The 22,661-nt window shown below is 48.3% G+C and overlaps 10 protein-coding genes across 10 annotated transcripts; 8 read left to right on the forward strand and 2 right to left on the reverse strand.

Moving 5' to 3' along the window:
• Window positions 1-1,019: 1,019 nt before the first annotated feature.
• On the forward strand, window positions 1,020-2,800 carry ABOM_010634 (cytochrome P450; the record flags this gene model as incomplete). The annotated part of the gene is made up of 4 exons (XM_022537762.1): window positions 1,020-1,278; window positions 1,359-1,900; window positions 1,983-2,316; window positions 2,376-2,800. The coding sequence occupies 4 exons, from the start codon at window positions 1,020-1,022 to the stop codon at window positions 2,798-2,800; spliced, it is 1,560 nt and encodes a 519-aa protein (XP_022384233.1).
• Window positions 2,801-4,969: 2,169 nt separating this feature from the next.
• Window positions 4,970-5,330, forward strand: ABOM_010635 (uncharacterized protein; the record flags this gene model as incomplete). Its single annotated transcript, XM_022537763.1, has 2 exons — window positions 4,970-5,140; window positions 5,205-5,330. The coding sequence occupies 2 exons, from the start codon at window positions 4,970-4,972 to the stop codon at window positions 5,328-5,330; spliced, it is 297 nt and encodes a 98-aa protein (XP_022384232.1).
• Window positions 5,331-6,541: 1,211 nt separating this feature from the next.
• ABOM_010636 (GPI anchored protein) lies at window positions 6,542-7,360 on the forward strand (the record flags this gene model as incomplete). The annotated part of the gene is made up of 3 exons (XM_022537764.1): window positions 6,542-6,664; window positions 6,750-6,910; window positions 6,979-7,360. The coding sequence occupies 3 exons, from the start codon at window positions 6,542-6,544 to the stop codon at window positions 7,358-7,360; spliced, it is 666 nt and encodes a 221-aa protein (XP_022384235.1).
• A 1,192-nt stretch (window positions 7,361-8,552) lies between these two features.
• On the forward strand, window positions 8,553-10,452 carry ABOM_010637 (putative MFS transporter; the record flags this gene model as incomplete). The annotated part of the gene is made up of 8 exons (XM_022537765.1): window positions 8,553-8,750; window positions 8,801-8,888; window positions 8,941-9,024; window positions 9,089-9,290; window positions 9,347-9,662; window positions 9,721-10,151; window positions 10,211-10,349; window positions 10,408-10,452. 8 exons carry the CDS (start codon window positions 8,553-8,555, stop codon window positions 10,450-10,452), a joined length of 1,503 nt encoding a protein of 500 aa, XP_022384234.1.
• A 250-nt stretch (window positions 10,453-10,702) lies between these two features.
• On the forward strand, window positions 10,703-11,437 carry ABOM_010638 (uncharacterized protein; the record flags this gene model as incomplete). Its single annotated transcript, XM_022537766.1, has 1 exon — window positions 10,703-11,437. One exon carries the CDS (start codon window positions 10,703-10,705, stop codon window positions 11,435-11,437), a length of 735 nt encoding a protein of 244 aa, XP_022384231.1.
• A 655-nt stretch (window positions 11,438-12,092) lies between these two features.
• On the forward strand, window positions 12,093-12,964 carry ABOM_010639 (putative short-chain dehydrogenase/oxidoreductase; the record flags this gene model as incomplete). Its single annotated transcript, XM_022537767.1, has 2 exons — window positions 12,093-12,290; window positions 12,356-12,964. 2 exons carry the CDS (start codon window positions 12,093-12,095, stop codon window positions 12,962-12,964), a joined length of 807 nt encoding a protein of 268 aa, XP_022384230.1.
• Window positions 12,965-13,042: 78 nt separating this feature from the next.
• On the reverse strand, window positions 13,043-14,077 carry ABOM_010640 (Zn(II)2Cys6 transcription factor domain-containing protein; the record flags this gene model as incomplete). Its single annotated transcript, XM_022537768.1, has 1 exon — window positions 13,043-14,077. One exon carries the CDS (start codon window positions 14,075-14,077, stop codon window positions 13,043-13,045), a length of 1,035 nt encoding a protein of 344 aa, XP_022384221.1.
• Window positions 14,078-16,075: 1,998 nt separating this feature from the next.
• Window positions 16,076-17,751, forward strand: ABOM_010641 (cytochrome P450; the record flags this gene model as incomplete). The annotated part of the gene is made up of 6 exons (XM_022537769.1): window positions 16,076-16,389; window positions 16,450-16,480; window positions 16,529-16,669; window positions 16,715-16,844; window positions 16,892-17,522; window positions 17,571-17,751. 6 exons carry the CDS (start codon window positions 16,076-16,078, stop codon window positions 17,749-17,751), a joined length of 1,428 nt encoding a protein of 475 aa, XP_022384222.1.
• A 436-nt stretch (window positions 17,752-18,187) lies between these two features.
• Window positions 18,188-19,017, forward strand: ABOM_010642 (uncharacterized protein; the record flags this gene model as incomplete). Its single annotated transcript, XM_022537770.1, has 2 exons — window positions 18,188-18,395; window positions 18,446-19,017. 2 exons carry the CDS (start codon window positions 18,188-18,190, stop codon window positions 19,015-19,017), a joined length of 780 nt encoding a protein of 259 aa, XP_022384223.1.
• A 59-nt stretch (window positions 19,018-19,076) lies between these two features.
• ABOM_010643 (NAD(P)-dependent alcohol dehydrogenase) lies at window positions 19,077-20,216 on the reverse strand (the record flags this gene model as incomplete). The annotated part of the gene is made up of 2 exons (XM_022537771.1): window positions 19,077-19,985; window positions 20,040-20,216. The coding sequence occupies 2 exons, from the start codon at window positions 20,214-20,216 to the stop codon at window positions 19,077-19,079; spliced, it is 1,086 nt and encodes a 361-aa protein (XP_022384225.1).
• Window positions 20,217-22,661: the final 2,445 nt, after the last annotated feature.

Here is a 22,661-nt window from a genome sequence, read left to right on the forward strand (position 1 = left end):
GAACGGGACGTAAATAAAGTTTTTCTCTCGTAGATGGATGCTTCGAACGTCAGCCTGCATGACCTGTAAAATTCAACCGAATAATTGACTTATGTGCGCACTGGTACTGGAGGTACCCACGTGAGGGCTACAAGACCTAGTGTAGGATCTACAACCACAGAGGCAGCCAGCCACTATCCTCACTATCAACAGACTACGTACCGGGCTTTCCTGTCCGAACGCTTTGACATCCATTTTTAAGTTACGCCATTTATGGAGACGGATGTCGTGCTACGTGGAACAATTCCGTGGCCGTTTTGGCCAAAGCTCGAATCTTCAATCAAGAGTCACTCATGATTCATGAATCATGATGGGTCGAATACGAAGGTTGGAATATTGAAAGCTAGACTCATTTGTTATGCTGGGTGCAATGCATGTTTACGCCATATATTGGATGAGACCTAGGTGGTCTGCACAGAAAACTCAGCAAATTTGCGGGCAAAAGTCAGCCACACAGCCGAGTACGGCATAGACCGGGGAGATTATCGCTCTTGATTACTGAATTGGCAGTCACAGAGAAACGTCCGGTGGATAATTCCCATGGATCTGATAGGTGGCCGTGTCGTCCGTGTTCTCACTACTGTGGTGGGTCTACTAGTGAGAGACTCGGCACTATCAACTGATCGTACCAATCGTCTGGTACTGCAGGATGCGGGTCTCCCCCAATTTCCAAGGCATACTCAGTATTACTCAGAAGAAACTTCGACGATATGGCAAGACCTCCGAAACTAAACGCAACCCGGTGAAAGTCATTGCGCATCCATCGCCGAAAACGTACAATCCGTCTGCTTCTCCGCTTAACGACCCTGTGCAGGATCGCACGGCCACGACCCACAATAGGGGCCTGTCATATTTGAGACAATGGCTTTCTTTTTTTTCTGCAGAAATCCTGGTGCCAGACTGCCGGGTCCATGGCTACCAAACGCGCGGAGTAGATATTCCCAGGCCTTTGGCTTCGAACAACATCGAACCCCTGCACCATGGGATTCATCCAGGATCTGGTGTCGGTTATTCAACCTTCAATCGAGTCGCCCTTGGCTATCTGCGTGACGACGGCAGTGGCTGTTGTACTGTACACTCTGGTGTTAGGGGCGTATCGCATCACACTGCATCCGTTGGCAAAATTCCCAGGCCCTAAACTCGCTGCTTTTACTCAATGGTACGAGACCTACTATGAGTTCTTCAAATCTCCGGGTGGGCAGTACTTGTTCCACTATCGGAAATTGCATGAGAAGTATGGTAAGTTCGCGTCGGGTCTTTCATCCCTGTCGCTTCGGGTATGTGCTGGGGAAAGGGCGTGCACTCACTTGATGCTATAGGCCCCATTGTTCGCTTAAGTCCTTTCGAAATCCATATCCAGGATTCGTCTTTTTTCGAGGAGGTGTACTCGCAGACATTACCGTGGGATAAACCGAAGGAACTCGAGCACCGGTTCAACAACGCCAATGGCTTATTCCCGACACACAATCATGAAGTTCACCGTCATCGCCGTGCAGCTCTTAATCCGTATTTTTCCAAACGCGCAATCAACAATGCGTCCCCGATGATGCAGGAGCAGATCACGAAGCTCTGCGACCGACTACGACGCGAGTACCAAGGGACTGGGAAGATCTTTCGCCTTGACTGGATGATGGGATGTATTGCGTCGGACATCATTGTCCGGTATTGCCTTGATCGCGGCTATGATTTCCTCGAGGCGCCGGATTTCAAATCGCCTTTCATTCAAGCCTTGTTTCACTTGCTCGATGGAGTTCATATGGTTACGCAGTTTCCATGGATCGCCACCATCTTCAATTCGCTTCCACAGGGTCTGGTGGAGGCTCTGCAACCGGGCCTGAAGTCGGTGAACAATTATAATCAGGTATTGTACAAACAAGCGCCATCTTTCCGTTGAACGGATGGACAGCAAAGCATGAGTGAGAGGGCTTCTAACACGAAAATAGGAAATGGCCGATCAGGTTGCCGATATTCTCTCCAAAAGGGAGAAGCGGAATGGCTCTGAGCACACGAATGTTTTCAATGCATTGCTCGACTCCGATCTGCCCCCGGAAGAGCTCAGTTTGACCCGTCTACAACAGGAGGCAATTACAGTTATTGGAGCAGGCTTCGATACAACAAGATATGCCCTGTCGGTGGCCAGCTTCCACATCATAAACACACCAAGCATCCACCAGCGCCTTCGAGAGGAACTGCAAGCCGCGATAACAGATCCTAACAATATGCCGTCGTTAACGGATCTGGAACAGCTGCCGTACTTAACCGCCTGTATTCAAGAATGTGCGTAGCTCCCCCACACTAGTCGCGTGTGTCCTGCAACTAACCATCTCATCTATCAGGCGTCCGCATGTCCTATGGTACAAGCCAGCGTGCGTTCCGCATTTCGGACCACATCGCCCTCACCTACAAGAACTACGTGATTCCTCCTGGCACAGTGGTCAGCATGGACAACTACTCCGTCGCCCACGACGAAGAAATATTCCCCGAATCGTTCACATTCAAGCCCGAACGCTGGCTTGGGGATCCCGCTGCCCCCGATGGAAGGAAGTTGACGCGCTACCTTGTATCCTTCGGCAAGGGTACTCGGTCCTGCCTCGGTATCAACTTGGCCTATGCAGAGATGTACCTCACGATCGCGAATGTCTTCCGAAACTTCGACTTCGAGCTGTTTGAGACAGACCGGTCCTCGGTGGATTGTTACCGCGATATGTTCTTACCGCATGTGAAGCCAGGTTCGCAGGGCGTGCGCGTGAAGATCAACTAGATTCGCGATATGTTGGTTCTCGATTTAGCATTTGTATATGATTTTACATAATTTGTCATGAATAAGATAATACCATTCTACGATCTACATAACGAGGAAGCTCTGTAAGAACCCGATTGGCAAAGTATATCCACCTGGTACCATGGATGTGCTCACGGCCATTAAACTTCATAGCTCCATGGGAACTCCCGCTTCGCGTGCTGTGGCTTCTTCTTACCATGACATCACCAGTCGAGTGCCACTGGCGCTCAATATGCTTGCCACTAGTTCATGACCCTGTGATTGGTCTGTACATACGTACGTGCCCAGTAGTAGCATATATCTATATGGAAAACTATCAGACATCGAAGCATCATACACTTACTAGACCTAATCTCCACCAGCCGCATTGGGCTTGCAAATGCTCCACGTCGGATATCTAACTGTCATAGTCTAGAGCTGATGGAGTACTTCCACGCTCGCGTCGCCACAAGCACTCCACAGGTGTTTCGATAGAACCATCACGAACCGGCATGCAGGACCAGGACCCTCAATTGACTCTCGAGTCAGGTCCGAAACTGTCTAAGGTGCTGCTATGCGACTGGGGAGGATTTATTCATACGGAGTATTCCACAAGACCCATGGCAAGGCCAGGTGACATAGAAAACGGCTATGACTCCCTATCTGAATCAGATAGGGCGTCAACTTTCTCAAGGGCCAATCGCCTTACATGATCAAAATTGCTATTATCCTCTCACAAAATCTGGCTATGAGACTTTGCTGACAATGCTTTCATTGGGGCTTGCAGTGATCGTGTGAATAAGGACCTTACCGGTTTTGCAAATGCAAGACCGCCAGGTAGTTTGTGCGATTACTGCTTGCTGATTAGAGTTGACTTTTGAGTCTCATACCCTGGGGCTTAAGGTATATCGGCCCGTGATAATAAATCCAAAATACCGCTCTGCGTGCCTGGACAAATTGAATGGGGAATAATTTCGAATTATAAGAGAACAACTTGTGACCGAAGTACGGCTGGCTGACGTACACTGCATATGAAGTAGTCAACGCCACAGGCCTGCTTTCGGCATTATTTACCCATATCCCCAAATTACAAGGATGATTGAGCAATCATCGGGTCAATATAAACCTTCAGCCGCACCTGTTTGGGTCAGACCCTGCTATGATAGGCCAAGGAGTTCCACTGCAGTTCGCTATGCCTGACGAGGAAAGTAAGCTGATAGACGGAGGAGATCTACTATTGCCCATTGGTCTTGTATCTGCGCTTATGCAGGGTGTCTTGATTTTCTTTTGAGCTGACGCACAAGTTGAACAAAATCCGGGGAACTAAGCTAATCGTTACGGCTTGGATTGCCCGTTTAGCGCCTGCCATGATTATGATTGTGATAGTGGCTTATATGTCCCCGCTTTCTGCAAGGATCTTACAGTACTGACGTAGCTGTGAGCAACATAAGCGACAGGGTTACATCCATATTCCGTATAGAACGCTGCATACTCTGGTAGTTGAGATTGAAGGAGCTTGATGGCAATTGGCATTTCGCTTTTCACTTTGAAAAGAATTAGAGGCATTCTAGGTCTACTCATAAGCCTTCTTCGCTTATTCTTGTATGCTTGGAGGTACAGGAAGAAAGATTGCAGTGCTGCACTTTTGGTATTTCATAGTTACATAAATCTAGACCCATCCCTTGCCTTAGGTTGTACTGCCGAGTATTCCCTCCGCACTTCATACTATTCAATGTTGCTGTCGCTATACGAGAAACAACCACAAGGGGTAATGGAGAGGTAGTCTTAGGTTGTAATCGGAACATCGGCATGCGTCTACCGATGGGAAGCGCTTTAATTGTATAGTTCATGTAGTACAAACCACTATAGCCAAGCCAATGATTGTGTTGCATAGCCAATGACAAACATATCCCTCTAAGTCAGCTACACGAGATGCATATGCGAAAGCCATAGTTCATGGGGAACTGGAGAGCAAGAAAAAGCAAAAGACCATGGATATCGGAAAACCGGCTCATGTGTGAATGGCCTGGCATTTGAGCAGCCAGGAAAAGGTATAAATAGGCGCAGTTGTTCCTCTGTCAAAGAACATCTCAAACCACCAAAGAAACATCGTCTTCCTCTAGCACATATTACAGCCTTTCTATATCCGCAAGACCAACACGCACAAACATGCACTTCAAGACTCTTCTTCTAGTCGGCCTGGCCTCATTGGCTGCCTCGCACCCTTCTGCCAACCCAGACGAAGCCGCCGTTGCCAACAATTGTGGCTGGCCCAACGGGAACTGCTATGATAACAACTGCCATGGGGAGCTTAGTGCGAACCGTATAACCTGCACTTCGGTAAGTCTAACTCCGCCTTGTGGCCAAACTGGTGTGGGACATAACTGATGTACATTGAACACAGGGCCCATACTTGGGCTGTCCATGTGGATATGGCTGTGGCAAGAACACCGGCAAGTGCAATGAGAATGGCTGCGATGGTCGCAATGGTCGCTGCACCAATAACTACCTTGGTTGCTCCTGTCTCTGATTGAGGTTACATGGAGGAGGGACATATATGCCAATTTCTTCGCTTGCAAACAACTTCTGCACGCGAGTGATCAGTCTGGAAATTAAGGACGTGGGTTTGGGGTAGTTGCTTATTAGTGGTGTTCATTTATACGTCGCTTTATCTGTTATTACTGATAGTTTTGCTATTTGAACGTTTTTATGATCTGGTTTAACCCTCAGAAGCTGGATCCGGTGTTGTCCTGTAGCTGAGTAATGTTGCGTAATTGTAGTACCCTTCCAGGTTCCCCTTTACGTCAGATGGCGATGGATTCATGGGCGAGCAAAAGAAGGGAAGAGGAGATTCCAAGCACATAGGGAGACTCTCCCCTGTGGGTTTCTGGAAGACTTGTGCTCGGTGTTCTTCGAGGGAGTAGGCCATAGGGGCGTTCAGCTTTCCGGCCAGCAGCGCTTCGACTCTTGTTACTTCGTGCAAGAATTCAACCTTTTCGCTACACCGACCAAAGTGGTGTGGAAAAGAAGACGCCGCCCATCATGGACTTTATGTGCTCCTATTTGCGACCGCGCACTCCATCCCGATTATTGAAGAGGACAGTGATGTGAAGAGTGAGAACACCGCAGACGGTTGGCCTACGGACTCCGATGATACCCCATGTCCGGCTTATAAAAAGCGTAAACTGAATTGTTCTGCTTAGGAACTTGTGCCTGGGTCGTGATAACGGTCTTTACCTGCGACCTGGGTACTTCTTTTTGGAGGTTTGAAGTCAAATATCAGCTTGTCGCATGTAGGGTTAGTCTGATTCTAGCTTATGGATAGGTACCGAAGATGCCCCATGGGCCAGAAGTGGGCCCTCAGGTACCGGTTAGCACTTACTGCCAGTCTTCCTTTAGTGGCAAAAGCAGGAGATTTATCCAAGGGTTACCTAATATCAAACTAATCCTAGTTCATTACCGGTGTTCGCCGGCACCAATAACAAGGTAGGGTTTGGACTCATAAAAAGTCGCTAAAGGGGCCTAGATTGAACCGATCCCCAAATTTATCTCCCAGGTCCCTCTTCTAACCTGAAAAGAGATTAGACAAGCTTTAGAGTTTTCTTTTGCCCCTGGCCCTGAATTCGAGGACAGAACGACCCTGCTTCTCGACTACTTAAACCGCCGCGTTACTCGGACCTCCTTGTTCGTGTCGCCGCATTTTGACCACCGAGAAAATCACCATCTATCACTTGAACCACCATGGCTGTGAAATTGCTTATGGGCCTGGCGATGGCCGGCCTCATCTCAGCGAGTAGCAGCGTAACTTCTATGTTTCTCCTTGGTCTAGACCCACAGTCCTTGGAAGCTTCTATCGTTGGTAACGTCAGTACCCCACAGATTGACGATCGGACGATCCCTTGGCCGCGGGGCTCTGTCAATTTATCGCATGGACTAACATGTAGAATAGGACGCCACTGCGACAACCTATAGTGTCAGCTGTGCCCCTCCTCCGACCGCGACCGCGAGCGATGAGGATGACTATGGATATGACTGTGGCTTGGGGCCTGGTCTCACTGTCACGGATGCGTCGCCGACTATCATCTACGAGCTGAACGAAAAGCCAGAATTGTGCGTTTTATCTTTTCTTCACACAATACCCTCAGCAGAGACACCGGCTAACACGTTTCACCTTACAGTTATATGACCGTCAAATGCTCCGTGGCTGGAACGACCTCTGCCGTTTGCACTGAAACTGCCGGCGGGCCTGAAGCCAACTTCCCAGGAACTACTATCTCAACTATCCAGCAGAGTGAAATGGCCTTTGTCCCGGTAACGATCACCGCTGGGTCTGTTACCAGTGTGGCGGCGACCGCTTCGGCGACCACCACAGCCGAGTCAGGCAGTCAGGGCACTACCTCAGCGGCCCAGACGTCTTCGAAGTCTTCTGCTTCCTCTTCCGGCTCGAGCTCGAGTTCCAGCTCTTCGGCCGTCAGCACCGGTGGTATGCCCCAGATCACTGGAGATGCCGGTATGCTGTTCGGAGGTGCCGTTGTGGCGTTGGCCGCTGCCGTCCTGTGAACACAGACAGTATTGCTCTGTTGATTGATCCACATACACGCCTGGCTATCCATTTTCCGGCTACCAATATGCTTTCATACTGCACCCAGGGACCATGCGATCCCCACCCTGATGTTTTAGAGGCCTGATATGTATAGCGACATGGCCTCTCCTCAGATGTATTATATCACCTGTAATATACGGCTTCTTTATGTATGTAGTTATGTCTAATGTATAGTCACATGAGAATACTCATTATGAATGCATTCTTGATGTAGGCGGCTTAGGGAATGCCTGGGTTGAGTTTTGAATCTCATCCAGGAATCTAATGCTTCTGATCAGTACAATGTCCATATGAATGGATGTCTTGCAAGGTAATAAGACAAAAGTTGGTGTATAGAAAAAGAGAGAGAAAAAAACAAAGGTCGATCAATGTCTACTATCGGCGTGCTGACCATTCTACTTTATCTCTGTCTTTTCGATAAGGACAGTTAGTATTCGATGTACAGCCGTTGGCAGTTCACTGATGGATCAACGCAATGCATACGCATAGGACCGTTCAATGCGACAATTTGGGGGACTATCTTCGGGCGGAGGATAATTCAAATAAAAGTACCTCTGTCTAGAACCATATCTAATCGGTGAACAATCGCATTATATAAAGTGATATTAGGGTTAAGATATAGTTTGGGATGGATAGCCCCATAGCATTTCCCAATTAGGAAAAAACATATCTAACGGCAACCCGACATCTCGTCCCACGACCAAGCCTACATTCTTCACGGCATGGTGCATAAACTGGTCTTGCTTAATAGCGAATTATACCCTTCAAAACATATTAGATTAACGGACGTTTGCCGAGCAGCAATGCAGCTATGACACCATCAGTAACTGCCGAGAAAACGCAATCGTGGGGTCGATGTCGTGATTACACGGTACACCAACACCACCAACCATCCACTCAACAACAAGCACTCCGCGCCGTGTACATCTTCGACGTCAAATGATATTCGCCTTTGTCTGAAACCCATTCCCAATCCTAGTTTCCCAACATGGTTGTGATCGGACCATGTCTGTGGGGTCGTGGCCCGCATCGTAGACTCGCGTAGCCTCGCGATATGGAGTTATAAAAGCTGGCCTTTTCGCTAGGAAAATGAGGTTGAGTGTGTGCGGGCTGGTCTTGCTTTTGTCGTGACTTCTGGCATTTCGCAGTATGGGCTCGACCAAAGATATTGAGACGAATGTTTCGTCGCCTCCTCTGTCGTCTACGGGATCGTCGGATCGCGATGATAGCTATGAAGTTTACCAACAAACTCGTCAATTGGAATATACCCCAGAAGAGGCTAAAAAGGTCCTGCGGAAAATCGATTTCAGATTAATGCCGCTTTTGTTTCTCATATACTTATTGCAGGTATGAAGGATACATTGGCGAATCATGATCGAATGCTTATTTTTTTCTAGTATCTCGACAAAAACAGTCTCAACTTTTCGTCAGTCTACGGCTTGAAGGAAGGCACCAATTTGAAAGGCCAAGACTATTCATGGCTGGGTATGTTTTTTTTTTCTTGCGCAGTAAATTAACCATGGCTGACTGGGACTAGGGTCTATCTTCTATTTCGGCTATCTGGTCGCGCAGTGGCCGGCTGGATTAGCCCTTCAAAAACTTCCAATTGGAAAGTTTCTAAGTATAACTACTATAAGTAGGACCTCCTTACTCTGTACCATGTTGAGCAAGACTGACAGTTATAGTCTGGGGAGGCCTGTTGATGACAACCCCGGCTTGTTACAACTTCGCCGGGATAGCCGTCAACCGCTTTCTCCTTGGAGTCACCGAAGCCGTTGTGAACCCAGGATTCGTCCTGATGATGAGCATCTGGTACACCTCAAGTGAGCAGCCTCTGCGTCTCGAAACCTATTACTGCACCAATGGCATTGCCACCATGTTTGGAGGGTGGGTCTCTGCTAAAGCCACGAAATTAAAGATAGCGAAACACTAACCACCAACAGTCTCCTTGGCTACGCTATTGGACACATAGCCGGCGGTCTCCCGCGATGGATGTATGTGTTCCTGATCTTCGGTGCGGTATCACTGGTCATCGGAATCGTATCTCTCCTCTTCCTCCCCGATCTCCCATCGACGGCCAAGTTCCTCACCGAGCGCGAGAAAGCGATTGCAATCGACCGTGTCGCGATCAACCAGCAAGGCGTAAAGAACCACCACTTCAAATGGTACCAAGTGTGGCAGGCAGCCAGGGATCCTAAGACGTGGTTATTGTTCATCATGGCTATTGGAGCTCAAGTTCCAAACTCCGCCTTGACGAGTGTATGTCCGCCTGGAGCCTCCCATTCCGCTCTCTGGAGGGATATTAACAAGAGCGCAGTTCACTTCCATCATCGTCAAATCCTTCGGCTTCGACACCCTCGGAACCCAATACCTGCAAATCCCCGGCGGAGCGGTCCAATTCCTCACCCTCCTCTTCGGCGGCATGATTGCGACGAAATATAGCGGCAAATTCCACTCGCGCAGTGCGTGCATGATATTCGCCAATCTGGTCTGCATCATCGGATCCTCGCTGCTAGTTGGCCTGCCGGACTCGAATAAATGGGGCCGACTGGTCGCGCTCTGGCTGTGCTATTTCCAGGGACTGGGATTCAGTATGAGTCTGACGATCGTGAGCTCCAATATTGCGGGGTCGACGAAGAAACAGGTCACCGGGGCGTTGTTGTTCACGGGGTATTGTGTGGGAAATATCATTGGGCCGCAGACATTCAAGTCCAGTGAGGCACCGGGGTATCACAGTGCTTATATTGCGTGAGTTTCGAGCCGGACTGGGGGATCGGGTGCGGGTATCGGTGCTAACTGTTGTGCAGGATGTTGGTTGGCTATGCGGTGAAGCTGGTTTCAATCACTGCGCTCTACCTGTACATGTATTTCGAGAATAAACGCAGGGATCGGGAAGCCCTCGGTTCGAGCGGCGAGGAGAGTGATGGTGTTGAGAAGGGCATGCTGGTAAGTTTCTCTCCTTCTGGTGTGCGTGTGAACTTGCAAAAGACTAATTATGAGCTAGGATCAAACGGAGATTGACAACAAGACATTCAGATACGTGCTTTAGACTAATGATTATGTACATCTGGAATCCAAAAATTAAAAATCTCATCCATACGCTTATGCGCTGCAGCTAGACTGACTACCATGAAAAGCTTAGCCGGATAAGAACTGCACTAACATTACAGCCCCCAAGTCGTGCTGACGCGTCAGGAGGCATGATAAGTCTCTACACTCTATCATCCCACCTAAGCCGGCGATATAAAACCACAGCACTGTCTCAACTAGAATCCAGTTCTATAGCCACTTCACGCACAATGACTCTCCGTGGAAAACTAATCCCCACCCTGAGTACACCCCCAAACGTCCACAAGGACGCCCTGAGAGTCTTCCAAATCCCCCAAGAAGGCGGCATAGCCATAGTCCCTACGGAAGTAGGCTACGGGCTGATAGCCTCCTCCAGCGAAGCTATCACTCGCGCCTTTCACGCTAAAAAGCGGCGTCCCGGACACACACAAGGCATAATCGGCAACTATGATGTTCACAAATCGCTGCACATTCTCCCAGCAGAGAAATTCGACATGACCAAAACCCTAACACACGATCTAGACATGTCGCTTGGGGTCATTGCGCCGTATAGATCCGACCATCCGCTGTTGCAAGGCATGTCGGCCGAGACGTTGGAAAAGACGACTAAGGACGGGAAGATGGCTATCCATGTGGGTGGGGGGTCGCTTCTGTTGGAGGTTGTGAGATTACATTATGAGGTCGGAAAGGTAGTTGTAGGGTCGAGTGCGAATGTGACCGGCAGTGGACAGAAGTTTCGCGTGCAGGATATTGAGCAGGAGATCTTGGAGGCCGCGGATGTTGTGGTCGATTATGGGTTGCAGCGGTATCATCTTTATGGGAGAGCAAGTATCTTATACGATTTCGGGGAGATGAGGGTTGTGAGGATGGGAGCTTGTTATGAGTTGTTTAAGGAGAGGATGTGGAGGGTTTGGGGGGTTGAATTGGAGGAGGACCCTATTTATTCATGTGAGAAGGGGAAGTAGATAGGTGTTGAATATTGATATCTTCTATAATGAAGTGCTATATATGATACCTTTGTACCTGACGTAGATTCTGCTATGTCCATATCTCTCGGGGATCTTTTTGGGACTACTTCTCTAGACAGATATAAAGCCAAAACCTACCAGAAAGACGTACCTTGTAACCCAGCTAATGACATGTGACTCTGTAATATGTACTAAGTCTCTCTTCCTCAATAAGCATTTGTATCAGTTTCAGGGACTTACTAACGCTAGCACTGATTGATGGAGACTGCACGATCATGTCCTAAACAAGTATCTAGATTGGGAGATCACCCCTGTCACTCTACTCTCGAAACACTCTATTTCTAGACTGTTCTAGACACAGCTTCACAGAGTCAGGGTCATGGATTTAGGGTGAGGCACTAATGTTCTAAGTCCGTTCCTGACAAATTGATCGCGAATGCTGCGTTTGCCATAGATCGCCCAATCCGGCCTAGTCTCCGCACACGTGGTGGGCCATGAGAAAAACCCCAAAGAGGTTTAGTCTCCGCTAGATGTGGCGATGACATCAGGATTCAGAGTACATGGATTTGGATATAAAAAAGAGGCAACGCTGTCTGCCGTTGAGAGATGTAGTTGTAATATTCATCGTTGATTTCTATAACCTGCTTCAAACATGTCTTTCCCTTACACCAAAGTCCTAGTGATCGGCGCCACCTCAGGCATTGGCAAGGCGCTGGCTACCAAGCTCGTGCAAAATGGTACCCAATTGATCATTGCTGGCAGGAGGAAGGAGAACTTGGAAGAGTTCGTCAAGGAGAATGGAAGTGACAAGGTCAAATATAAGGTGTTTGACGTGATGAATCTTGAAGCAGTGAGTACTCATCTATCCTGCCCGCAGCGTGAATCCATCAAGGGCTCAACTAACCCATACCAAAGATCCCCAAGTTTGCTTCTGAAGTGGTTTCCGAGAACCCTGACCTTGACTGTGTCTTCGTCAACTCCGGAATCCAGCGGCCATTCGATTTCGCAAACCCCGAGAGCGTCGATCTGGACGTTTTTGACCAAGAACTCATCACGAACTACACCTCGGCAGTTCGTCTCACCAAGGAGTTCCTCCCACACCTGCAAAAGCAACCAACCCAAACTGCTATTGCATTCACCACGTCACAAATGGCTCTGGTACCGATGATGCGCTGTCCGAATTATGGTGCTTCAAAGGCCGCACTGCACCATTTCATCCTGGCCCTACGTACGCAACTGCAGGACGGCCCCGGAAATGTGAAGGTGCTAGAGATATACCCTCCTGCGGTGCAGACCGAGTTGCACGACCCCAAGCACCAGCCGGACCTGAAAGACGGCCATCTCATTGGCATGCCACTGCAGGAATTCATCGACGAAGTGTGGGCCAAGCTCACCCAGGGCGAGGATCAAATCCCGGTCGGATCAGCCAAGGACATCTTTGAAACGTTCGAGACCAAGAGACAGGAGATATACCAGCAGATGACGGAGATGCTGAGGGGTTTGCTCAAGCAATTCTTGCGATGAGTGTTGGACGGGTTGAATGTGTATTAGAGAGATAGAGAATCCAGAGTAACCGACTTTCATTTCCGTGTACTTTAACTCTCAGTAGGCCTTGTAGCCTGCAACAGGCGGATACGGCACATCGGACACAGCTTTACCTTTACAGGCAGCCAATATCAGAGCACTGAATGGCGAGATACCGTAGACTGCACCCGACTCCAGCAAGCTCGAATACTGCTGCAAAGAAACCATGTTTTCCAAAGATACAGGCGTTGCGTCATCCCAGACCCCATCATCGGTATCCCACAAAGTAGTGCGAACATCGAAAGGCAATGAGTCGACGAACGGAGTGCGAACAGAGTAGTTTCTCTTCAGTAACGAATATACACTGCGCAGCATGAAGGCGACGATAATCGTCCGCCGAACGCTCTCTGCGAAGAGCCATGCCTCCCGTGGACTCATAGTATGGGAGAGTTGAGTAGGAGCTTTCTGCCAGAGACGCCGCCCAACATTAGATAGCATAGTACTGATAGTTTCCGAATAGGGGCCAAGATCTGTTTTCTCATCGAGGATGAGAAGGCACTGTAGGATAAGTAGTGATTGGATGCATGCGAGAAGCTCCTGGAAGCTAGCTGGACGACCAGACTTGCGAAGGAGTTCTGCACAGTGCTGCTGTAGCAGAGGAGTAAGGGACGTGGTGTTGTCCCCTTGACGAGCTTGGGAGTGGAGTCTGCAGAGAGTCCGGACATTTTGCAACACGGTTGAAGCCTCAGAACTCTGATAAAGGTCTGGATGGATAAAGTCCGTCTTCATATTCTTAGCGAATTCAGTAGGAAAGCTTCGCATTCCGGCTATAAGGAACGAAATGATGTCCGCGTCGTATCCTTTCATAATTACCAACGGCAGCGGCCGGTGTATGGGCAGATCGGACACAGATGATGCTCGGCGTACAACGTGCGAAGTGGCATTGGAGGCATCGGGCCCAGCTGGCAGTGGTATGTTGATGTATTCGCAGTCGATGCGCCGAGCCTGGCACCGACTACATCGCGGCCATCGTTGGTCGCAACGACGCTTGCCTCGGACGCAGGCTTGGCATGATCTGCGCAGGGTAACACGCTTAGGGGCGTTCGACGCCATTCTGTTATATCTATATTAAGGTATGCAGTTGAAGTAGAGATAGTGCTGCCCTAAAGCGTCTGCGAGCTGCTGCGTACGTACAGAACTCTTGATTCTCGAGGACAATTAATTAAGAAGCTCAGGAGACACGGACGACTTGCGCATGCGCCATTCCCCACAACTTAATAATCGACGAAGCTGACTAACCAGCCATGGCGAATCACGAGTTCCCGCTCGTTGCAAGTCTCCACCACGGTTCCATTTTCTATCACTTTGTATCCATCCTGCGCAAATGTTTTGCGGTTAGTGATGATTTGGGCGGTGACAGACGTCATAAGCCTCAACCCATTTTTTCATATATTATGGAAGCCAATTTTACTAGGATACTTGCAGATTTGTAGATTATGTTAAATTAATAAGCGAGATACTGCTCGTAGATACTCCTTGGGTGGACTGGAGGTATTATTTCACTGGCCCTGCTACCACCGAGACGGGATTCTGCTGACAACAATGATAATGAATCTATGAATATAGAAAGAAAAGTACATATTACAATTTTTGGTGAGACAGAATACAAGTTCAACAGCGACTTCTTGATATTCCGGACAAATATCAAGAGTTTCAATCGTCCCTACTTTTCGTGTTCAAGCTTAGGCTCACCTCTACATTGGAAGCGATGTAGCCGGAATTGTAATCAGCTAGCTCTTGATAAAATAGAGGACAGGGGCATGTAGACCTAATCCCAATAGCTAGTGAAGTTGATATTGATATTACAAAGAGATTTTATAAGAACTATGGCGCTTAGTGATAAGCACTAAGAGCTGCCTAGCTAAAACACCGTGACATCATGTATAAACGATCCAACACCTAAAAGACACAACTTTATGCTAGCGCTTTCAAGTCTCAAGGCGTGTGCGAGAAAACTCTTGGAATTTCTTTACTGTTGCTTCTCGTATGGGTCTTGTTCTGTTCTGATCCATTGTATCTACTATCACTGAACTGTAGCTAGTACTACTTTTGATTTGGCGGTCACGCTGGCCACACGATTTATAGCTTCAATGCACTCATAGATGTTACACCTATACCTAATATGAATACAATCTTGGTGTTGTCGATATGGTTGCTGATGGGGTACTGTACCATGCGTACAAATTACTATAATGCAGCATAGAGTCTCAGTAGAGAATATCTCTAACTTCGATAAGACTGGCTTTACTATTAAGATTAAATTTCTGATTTTTTTTTAAAAAAAATATTGTATAAAGAGCTATTTATATTTATACAAGAATCATATGGTTGTATTAGACTAACCCTTTAGGTATCTACAATTAAGATATATATTGAGTTATCTCGAGGCGAGGGGCAGCTCATACCGTCTTCTTCTTGACGACCTCCAAAGCAAGATCTGATACAATGAAATTTCCGTGTCTAGAAAAATAATACATCTCAGAAAGAGACCTCAATACGCACTTTGCCGCAGAAAATGTGGTAGTTTATTCGAATGCAGTCGGAGCCTCCACACAGGGTGACCACTACTCACAGCCTGCCCATGACGAAAAGAGTATAAAAATGCATAATATAGAACCGCAGACGGAAAAGGATTGATTACTACTCCCTCTTTCGTCACCACCTACTGAAAGAAATAGGGCCCGCTTGCCAGTTTTGGACATCGCCTCGTATATGATACCGCGGTAGATCCCAAGGCAAACGCATCTGTTACTAAAAGAAACTCTAGTGCCGAGATGCATTTGCTTATCAGTCGGAAGGATCCGATAAAAGCATCCCCGCACGATAACACACGCCTATCATTGATGGACTAATGCAGATACAGATAAAGGATTGGACAGTCCCTGATTTCCTGGGGTAGTCATCTCTTCAAACTTCCCTTTTCGGATGGTATAGGGTTGTTCTATCATGTTCATCGTATCACTAATCTGTATATATATCCGTCGCGAGAAATAAACCGGTATTTCCAAGACTAAATTCCTGTCAAAGGTTCAAGGGAATTATTGATTCAACATGTGGTCATTATGGTTGTCGAGTATCTTGCTTGTTGGACTATATCTCTTCAAGCGCCTTTCATCCCCACTTGCCAAGGTCCCCGGCCCGTGGTATACGAACTTCACCAGCTTCTGCCTGAAGTACCACGAGTTCACAGCGACCAGACGTCTTTTCGTTCACCATCTACACAAGAAGTATGGTCCTGTAGTCCGCCTTGCGCCGAACGAAGTCTCGTTTGCTAGCCTAAATGCTATCCGAGAGATCTACGCATCCGGCGGCAGTGGTTATGATAAGACGGAATACTATGATTTATTCCGACAATATGGGATTAAGTATAGCATTGCCCAGCCGGAAAAAACAATAAGAAAAGAAAAATAAGCTGACAAGTAAAGAACCATGTTCTCTACTCTCGAGAAGCAAGGAGTGAGTTCATCCCTCTGAATGAAAGCCATCGCAACTAACGAGGTGCAGCATAGTCATAGGAAGCGGGAATTGGCTGATAGATACGCCATGTCAAACGTCGTGCGCGAGAAGCATGTGTCCGCCATTAAGGAGCGAGCTCAGACCTTTGTATCGAGAGTTGCCGCCATCGAAGGAAGTGTGAATGTCTACGTGAGTATCACACCTCCTTATAGTGAATTTGGCTGACATTTCTAGTCCCTCTTGCACTGCTACGCGCTTGATGGAGTAACAAACTTCATGTTTAGCCCTGGTGGCTTGAAATCCTTAGATAACGCTAAGGACTATGAGATGATGGAGGAGTTGACATATCATCAAAGCCTGCAGAGTATGTGAATGGTCAGCTCTCACTGTAGACAAAGCTAATCACAACAGAAAATCTTCTACACTATTACCTCCCCACATTAACCCCATATTTCCCATCTTGTCTAGTCCCCCGCCCTGCCCCCAAAGCAAATGCATATGCGGTACAGATGGCCGGGCAACAACGCCCAGATGAGCACAGCTTAGTCGCGCGTCTCACCCGCAAAGGCTCGCCGCTGAGCCACATGCAAGTCGCCGCCGAATGCAAAGACCATATGGCTGCAGGCATTGACACTACCGGTGATGCTCTTTGCTTTCTTATGTGGGAACTCTCTCAGCCACAGAACTTCCAATTTCAAGATCGTCTTCACAAGGAGCTGGCATCAGCATCGGATGATACACCTCTAGATAAAATGCCATATCTAGATGCTGTTATAAAGGAAGCCTTGCGATGCACACCGCCAATTCCGATGTCTTTTCCACGGTACGTCCCATCCGGTGGCAGGACTATCGATGAGTACTTCATCCCAGAGAATACTATTGTCAGCTGTCAGCCATATACGGTACACCGTTTCAACGAAGAAGTGTTCCCCGAGCCGGACCGTTTCAATCCGGAGCGATGGTTAAAAGAAGAGGGCTTCAATGACCGGAATCGATTGTTCTTCTCGTTTGGGACGGGCGGGAGAGGGTGTACCGGAAAGAAGTAAGCACACTAAAGCCCACAACATGGCTTCTTCACTAACGCATGTAGCCTTGCAATGGTGGAAATGAGAGTTCTTCTGCGAGAGCTGTATTCTCGGTTTCGGTCGTCGGTTGCCCCGGATATGACTGCGTCCATGGACCTCGATGATCAGATCATCTCCGCTCGTCCTAAGGATCAGGTTTGTAAGCTGATCTTCGCTGTTAGAGGCGAGGATGCCGATACCGCGTAGGGTGTATTGTGAATGGTCTGCGTATGATGGGATGCCCGTATGATGTTATGCAATGCTCAAGGATGATTTTTGGAGCAACCAATAGGACTCATGGTGTTATATAAGCATAAGTAGCCCTTAGGACAACAGTATTCCTCCTTTCTAGTTGTTCAGAATCATATGCAAGCCACAAGAAGGCGGGGGGTGTGCCTATTTCGGCCACTAGCAGGTTCATGAGGTTTATGTAAAGGAGTAGGAATGACTCGGAACTTAGTGATAAATACTACTACTTGGAAAGGACGGACTCTCTGACCAATCAAGGTCCTGCCCACTGGATGCGGGGTATTTAAAATAAATAACTAAATAGTGATAAGGGACGTCGTAACCCATCTCCAGACAAATCCTCATTCCTGTTCTCATAACCACGCTCGAACACTCACACGCCTTAATTCACGCCATGGCATCCCCCACTGCGAATCCACCCACTGAGAGCCGCCTCTCAACACGCATCTCCCTCCGATGGCTCCCGGAACCCGCTTCGGAAACGACCGACACCATCGTCATGTCCGTGAAGGGTTGGTACGTGGACCTTCGCGTAGATAAGAAATCCGGCGACATTGACTGGGCAATTGCCGGTCAGCGGGTTGTGGATAGTAGTGACCCTCGTGAGTCGCATTCACACATCTCCGGACTGCACACATACTGACAATACCAGACCGCGTGCAGTTTACTCATGAGATTGACTCGCACAATTCTTTTGATGACGTTGACTGTGGTACCTTTACTACATTGCCAAACGGTGATGACCTCGAGACTGGATCTATGTCTCGTCCAGATCTGCCGGGGGCTCCGGTGACGGAATATGAGGAGGTATGGCGTGAGTTGAGATTCAAGGAGGGTCCCGAGGGGCCGGGAAGGGGTGTCTCATGGGTTTTGGAATCAAAGCATGATATTGAGCTTAGGGAAGACGAGGAGGTGGAGGTTTCGCGGACATTTTTGGCGAGGATCTGGGGCACGTATTTGGTGGTGCGACAGAAGCAGGTATATGTGCGCTCGGCCTTCGCGGGTTCTACAGATGCAGTGGTAAAGGCAGGGAAGGGGGTTAGTGCTAGGAGAGAAGAATGGGATTCAAGCACTGGGTGGTCGGCCAAATATATTCTTGGCCTGGAAGGGGACAGTTTGCCCTGTGCTAAGGACGTCGAGGCCAACGAACAACTGCGCGCACCGGGGGGAACAGTTCTAGTCAGAGGTGAGCCATATACAGTACGATCATATGAAGTTGTGTAGTACGCTGCGCTGAATTACTCTATATCCTATGTACAATGTCTATTGATGCCTGATTTGATCTATTGCTCGTTCACAAGCACGTAACGGTACCTGGCCTTGCCAGCTTCCATGTCCACGATGGCCTTGTTGGCATCCTTCATAGGTACCTCGTGAACCCATGACCTGACGTTCTTCTCAGCAGCCAACTCAAGCATCTCCCGGATCTCGCTGGGGCTTCCAATCATAGATCCGCCAAACTTAATTCTCTTGACGATCAGTGCGAAGGCGGGGATGGTGAGGGCACCGTCTTCGGGAGCACCCAACTGCACGAAGTTGCCACTGGGCTTGAGCATAGTGATATAGTCCATGATGGGCATCTTGGAGGAGGAAACGGTAGAGAGGATCAAGTCCAAGCTGCGGGAGTTGTTCTTGGCCCAGTCCTCATCTTCATCCGTAGCGATATAGGCATCGGCGCCAAGCTTGAGAGCATCCTCCTTCTTGTTGGCCTTGCGAGAAATGGCAACCACCTTATCGGCACCCAGGGCCTTGGCAAACATAATACCGAAGTGGCCAAGACCACCAACACCGATAATACCGACCGTCTTTCCGGGGCCGCAGCCGTTGTGACGAAGGGGCGAGTATGTGGTGATACCACCGCAAAGCATAGGAGCAGCCATCGCGGAGGGGATAGCATCGGGGATCTTGATAACGAAGCGAGAAGGCGAGCGGTGGTAGAGAGCATATCCACCATAGGACTTGTCACCGTTCCAGTGCTTGGAGTTGTAGGTACCGCCCATCAAGTGAGGGCAGTACTGCTCAAGCCCGGAGGCACATTCTTCACAGTCGCCCTTGCGGCCCTGGCAAGAATCGTTCTGCGCACCGACACCGACGCGGTCGCCAACCTTGATGTTTCCTTCGGCCTGGGAGCCGACTCTGACTGCAACTCCGAGAATTTCGTGACCGACGCAGCAGGGGTACATCGTAGGACCCTAGGCATTGTTAGCGGCCGTGGCGATATTATCTTTAAGCAAAGCAAAACATACCCATCCACTGCGCAAAGTGTGCAAATCTGAACCACAGATACCGGAGTGTGTGATGCGAATATCAACATCGGTCTCTTCCCAAGCCTTGGGCTGGAACTCCTGCCAGACCATGTTGCCCTCAGCGGCCGTGGGGTCCAGGCCCATCCAGCCTTCGAACTTGTAGTCGGTAGCGGCCATTGTATGCGAATTAAGGTTTAGCTTTGTTCGGGTGTTCTATCGTATGTAGAGTCTTGATCGAATCTGGGGGTGTTGATTCCCCGAAGGTCCTCCTGCGATTTATACAGAACAGATTGCCAGTGGCGGATGGTCTCGGCAGTTCTCCGGAGCAGACAATTTCGAGAAAAAAGATTAGAAGAGCTTAGAAATCCATTTTTGGGATGATCCACAATATTGAGGACCAAGTCCATTATCTCCGCGATGACAGTGGAGCTCCACCCGTTCCATAGTTTGGAAGCTATAGTGAGATTGAAAATTTGCCGCTTGGCAGGGGTAGAAAGGGGACCCAAGGTGATGACACCAACTCGGAATTTAGCATTAAGTTTAAGCCTTGTGTATCCCATGAACCAAAGGTGAAAGTTAATGCGTAAGCTGCATGCGCTGATGACAGTGATGTCTTCCTTGGTGATTGAAACGGTTGCTGGTGGGTCTATATCCACTGCGTGGAGCTTCAACCACAAAGCTTTAAAAAGCCCAAGAATATAATTGGTTACCAACGTTGAAACCCTTCTTCAGATTTCTATTTCGGCTTCCAGTCCGGCACCTTTGGGTGCTAAGTTCTTCCTAACTCCGAACCGCTTCTGCGTGTTGCTTATGCCGCTCCACTTAGAATTTAAGGATTAGAAGATGCTTAAAGTCAGGGCAACCGGTCCAATTTCAAATAAGGTCGGAGACTTTTGGCGAAGTCGGCCGAATATTCATACCAGCGGCAGTCTCCAAAAACCAAAAATGGCTACCACGATGGAGACAACCTCATGCAGGATGAGCTCTTATTGGGTCGACTACAGTGACGTGGATGTTATCTGTGTTACTAATCGATGTCTCTGAATCACGAGAAAATAAATAAACGAACACCACGGCTGCTCCTAGGACAGGAAAAGAGTTCTCATCCTGTTAGTTCTTACAGACCCTAGATGCAGCCGCATTCCGGCGACACGCACAGCCCAAGGGCCGCAGAGGGAGCAGCTCAAAATTTGTGCAGACTACATCGAGCACAAGGGGTGATGTAGCGGGCATCTGATGGATAAGCAATAGCAACGCTGGTTAGGTGCCGTATCTGAGATATAAGTTTGGCTGAGGGGTCTGTTAATTCCGGTCCCATTGTGAAGTCCAGATCTTCATAAGGTCGTCAGCGAGTCACAGGTTCTGGAATTGTCTCAGTACAATAGGTATTATTGGTCCATATGACTGGCGGTGTGACTTGGTCTTTCGATGTCTCACTTCCTAACGGTCTTCTATGTTGCGACTTGAGACGTGTCTGGTAAGAGGTATTTCTCGCAATCGAGCCACTCTACTCGAGGCACACAGTTGAGCCACCAGGGCTATCAGTAACCTTTGTGCCTTGATGACCAAGTTGTGATGGAATCAGGTTTGTGCTTGGCATATATAAGCCGGACAAGATCGTACAGTCGCTGAATATCTTATGCGAGTGAAACTTGACACCTGGTGTTGATAAAGTCGATGTGAATTCTGTATATTAGTGTCAAGTCTGTCGTATGGGTTCACAGCTGCGGGCAGTTGCAGAAGCTACAGTCAATAGTATAGTTCTGATAAGAAAGTTCGGATTGGCCGCCTCCATGTGGCAGAGGGAGCACACATGCTAACCAGGATAAAAGATTCCCGTAAAGGTGACATCTCTGTCAGAGTCCCTCCACAATTTGTTAGTCAGATGCCACAGGATTGTCTTCTATTTATGCTACCGTTAACGTCTGACTGTGCTTATCCAGACTATAGTACATAATAAAGAGAGGGTGTATCGGGAGAGATGTACGGAGGACGTTCGGCTATTTTATATAGATGGCTACTTCTGCTGCTATTTATCGTCCTAGATCGTAAGGTAGGGCTCCCTTGGCAGGTAAAGGCCATTTTAACAGACTGGATAGAGTTATGTCATGGCTTACGGAGATCGCGATATCGAAAACTCTATCAAAAGCCGAGGAGATACGCAAATAGCTCCACAGAATCCACAAATGCGAGCCGATGAGCTTGTTTATATATCGAAACATAACGACTCCACTATCCCCCACAAGGGAACTGCCATCAGCATCTACCTCATTGGCTACTGATATCTGCTCTTGGCATGAATCTCGACATAGGCACAACTGATACCAGTAGAGAGAAGTGGCATGGCAATCCACATCCAGGTTCCAAGGCGAGAAATCCTAAGTTCCCGATCGTTTATGTTCATGTAGGTGACCCAATGATTAACTTTTCAGAATCTCAGGGAAGAAGCATTCTAGTTATCGAGATATCTTCATGAACGTACACTTTTTATATAACGATGCCTGTCACGCTGAAGCCAACTCTAGGCGTGAGTTCAATATAGAAGAAAATACCACTTGAGCAAAAGGTGACTGAGAGTAATCAAGCCTCTAAGGTCAAGTGTGAATCCCACGACATCCGAAC

The sequence above is a fragment of the Aspergillus bombycis genome (genome assembly GCF_001792695.1).
Source record: "Aspergillus bombycis strain NRRL26010 chromosome Unknown contig00141, whole genome shotgun sequence".
In the NCBI taxonomy this organism is placed as follows: Eukaryota; Fungi; Ascomycota; class Eurotiomycetes; order Eurotiales; family Aspergillaceae; genus Aspergillus; species Aspergillus bombycis.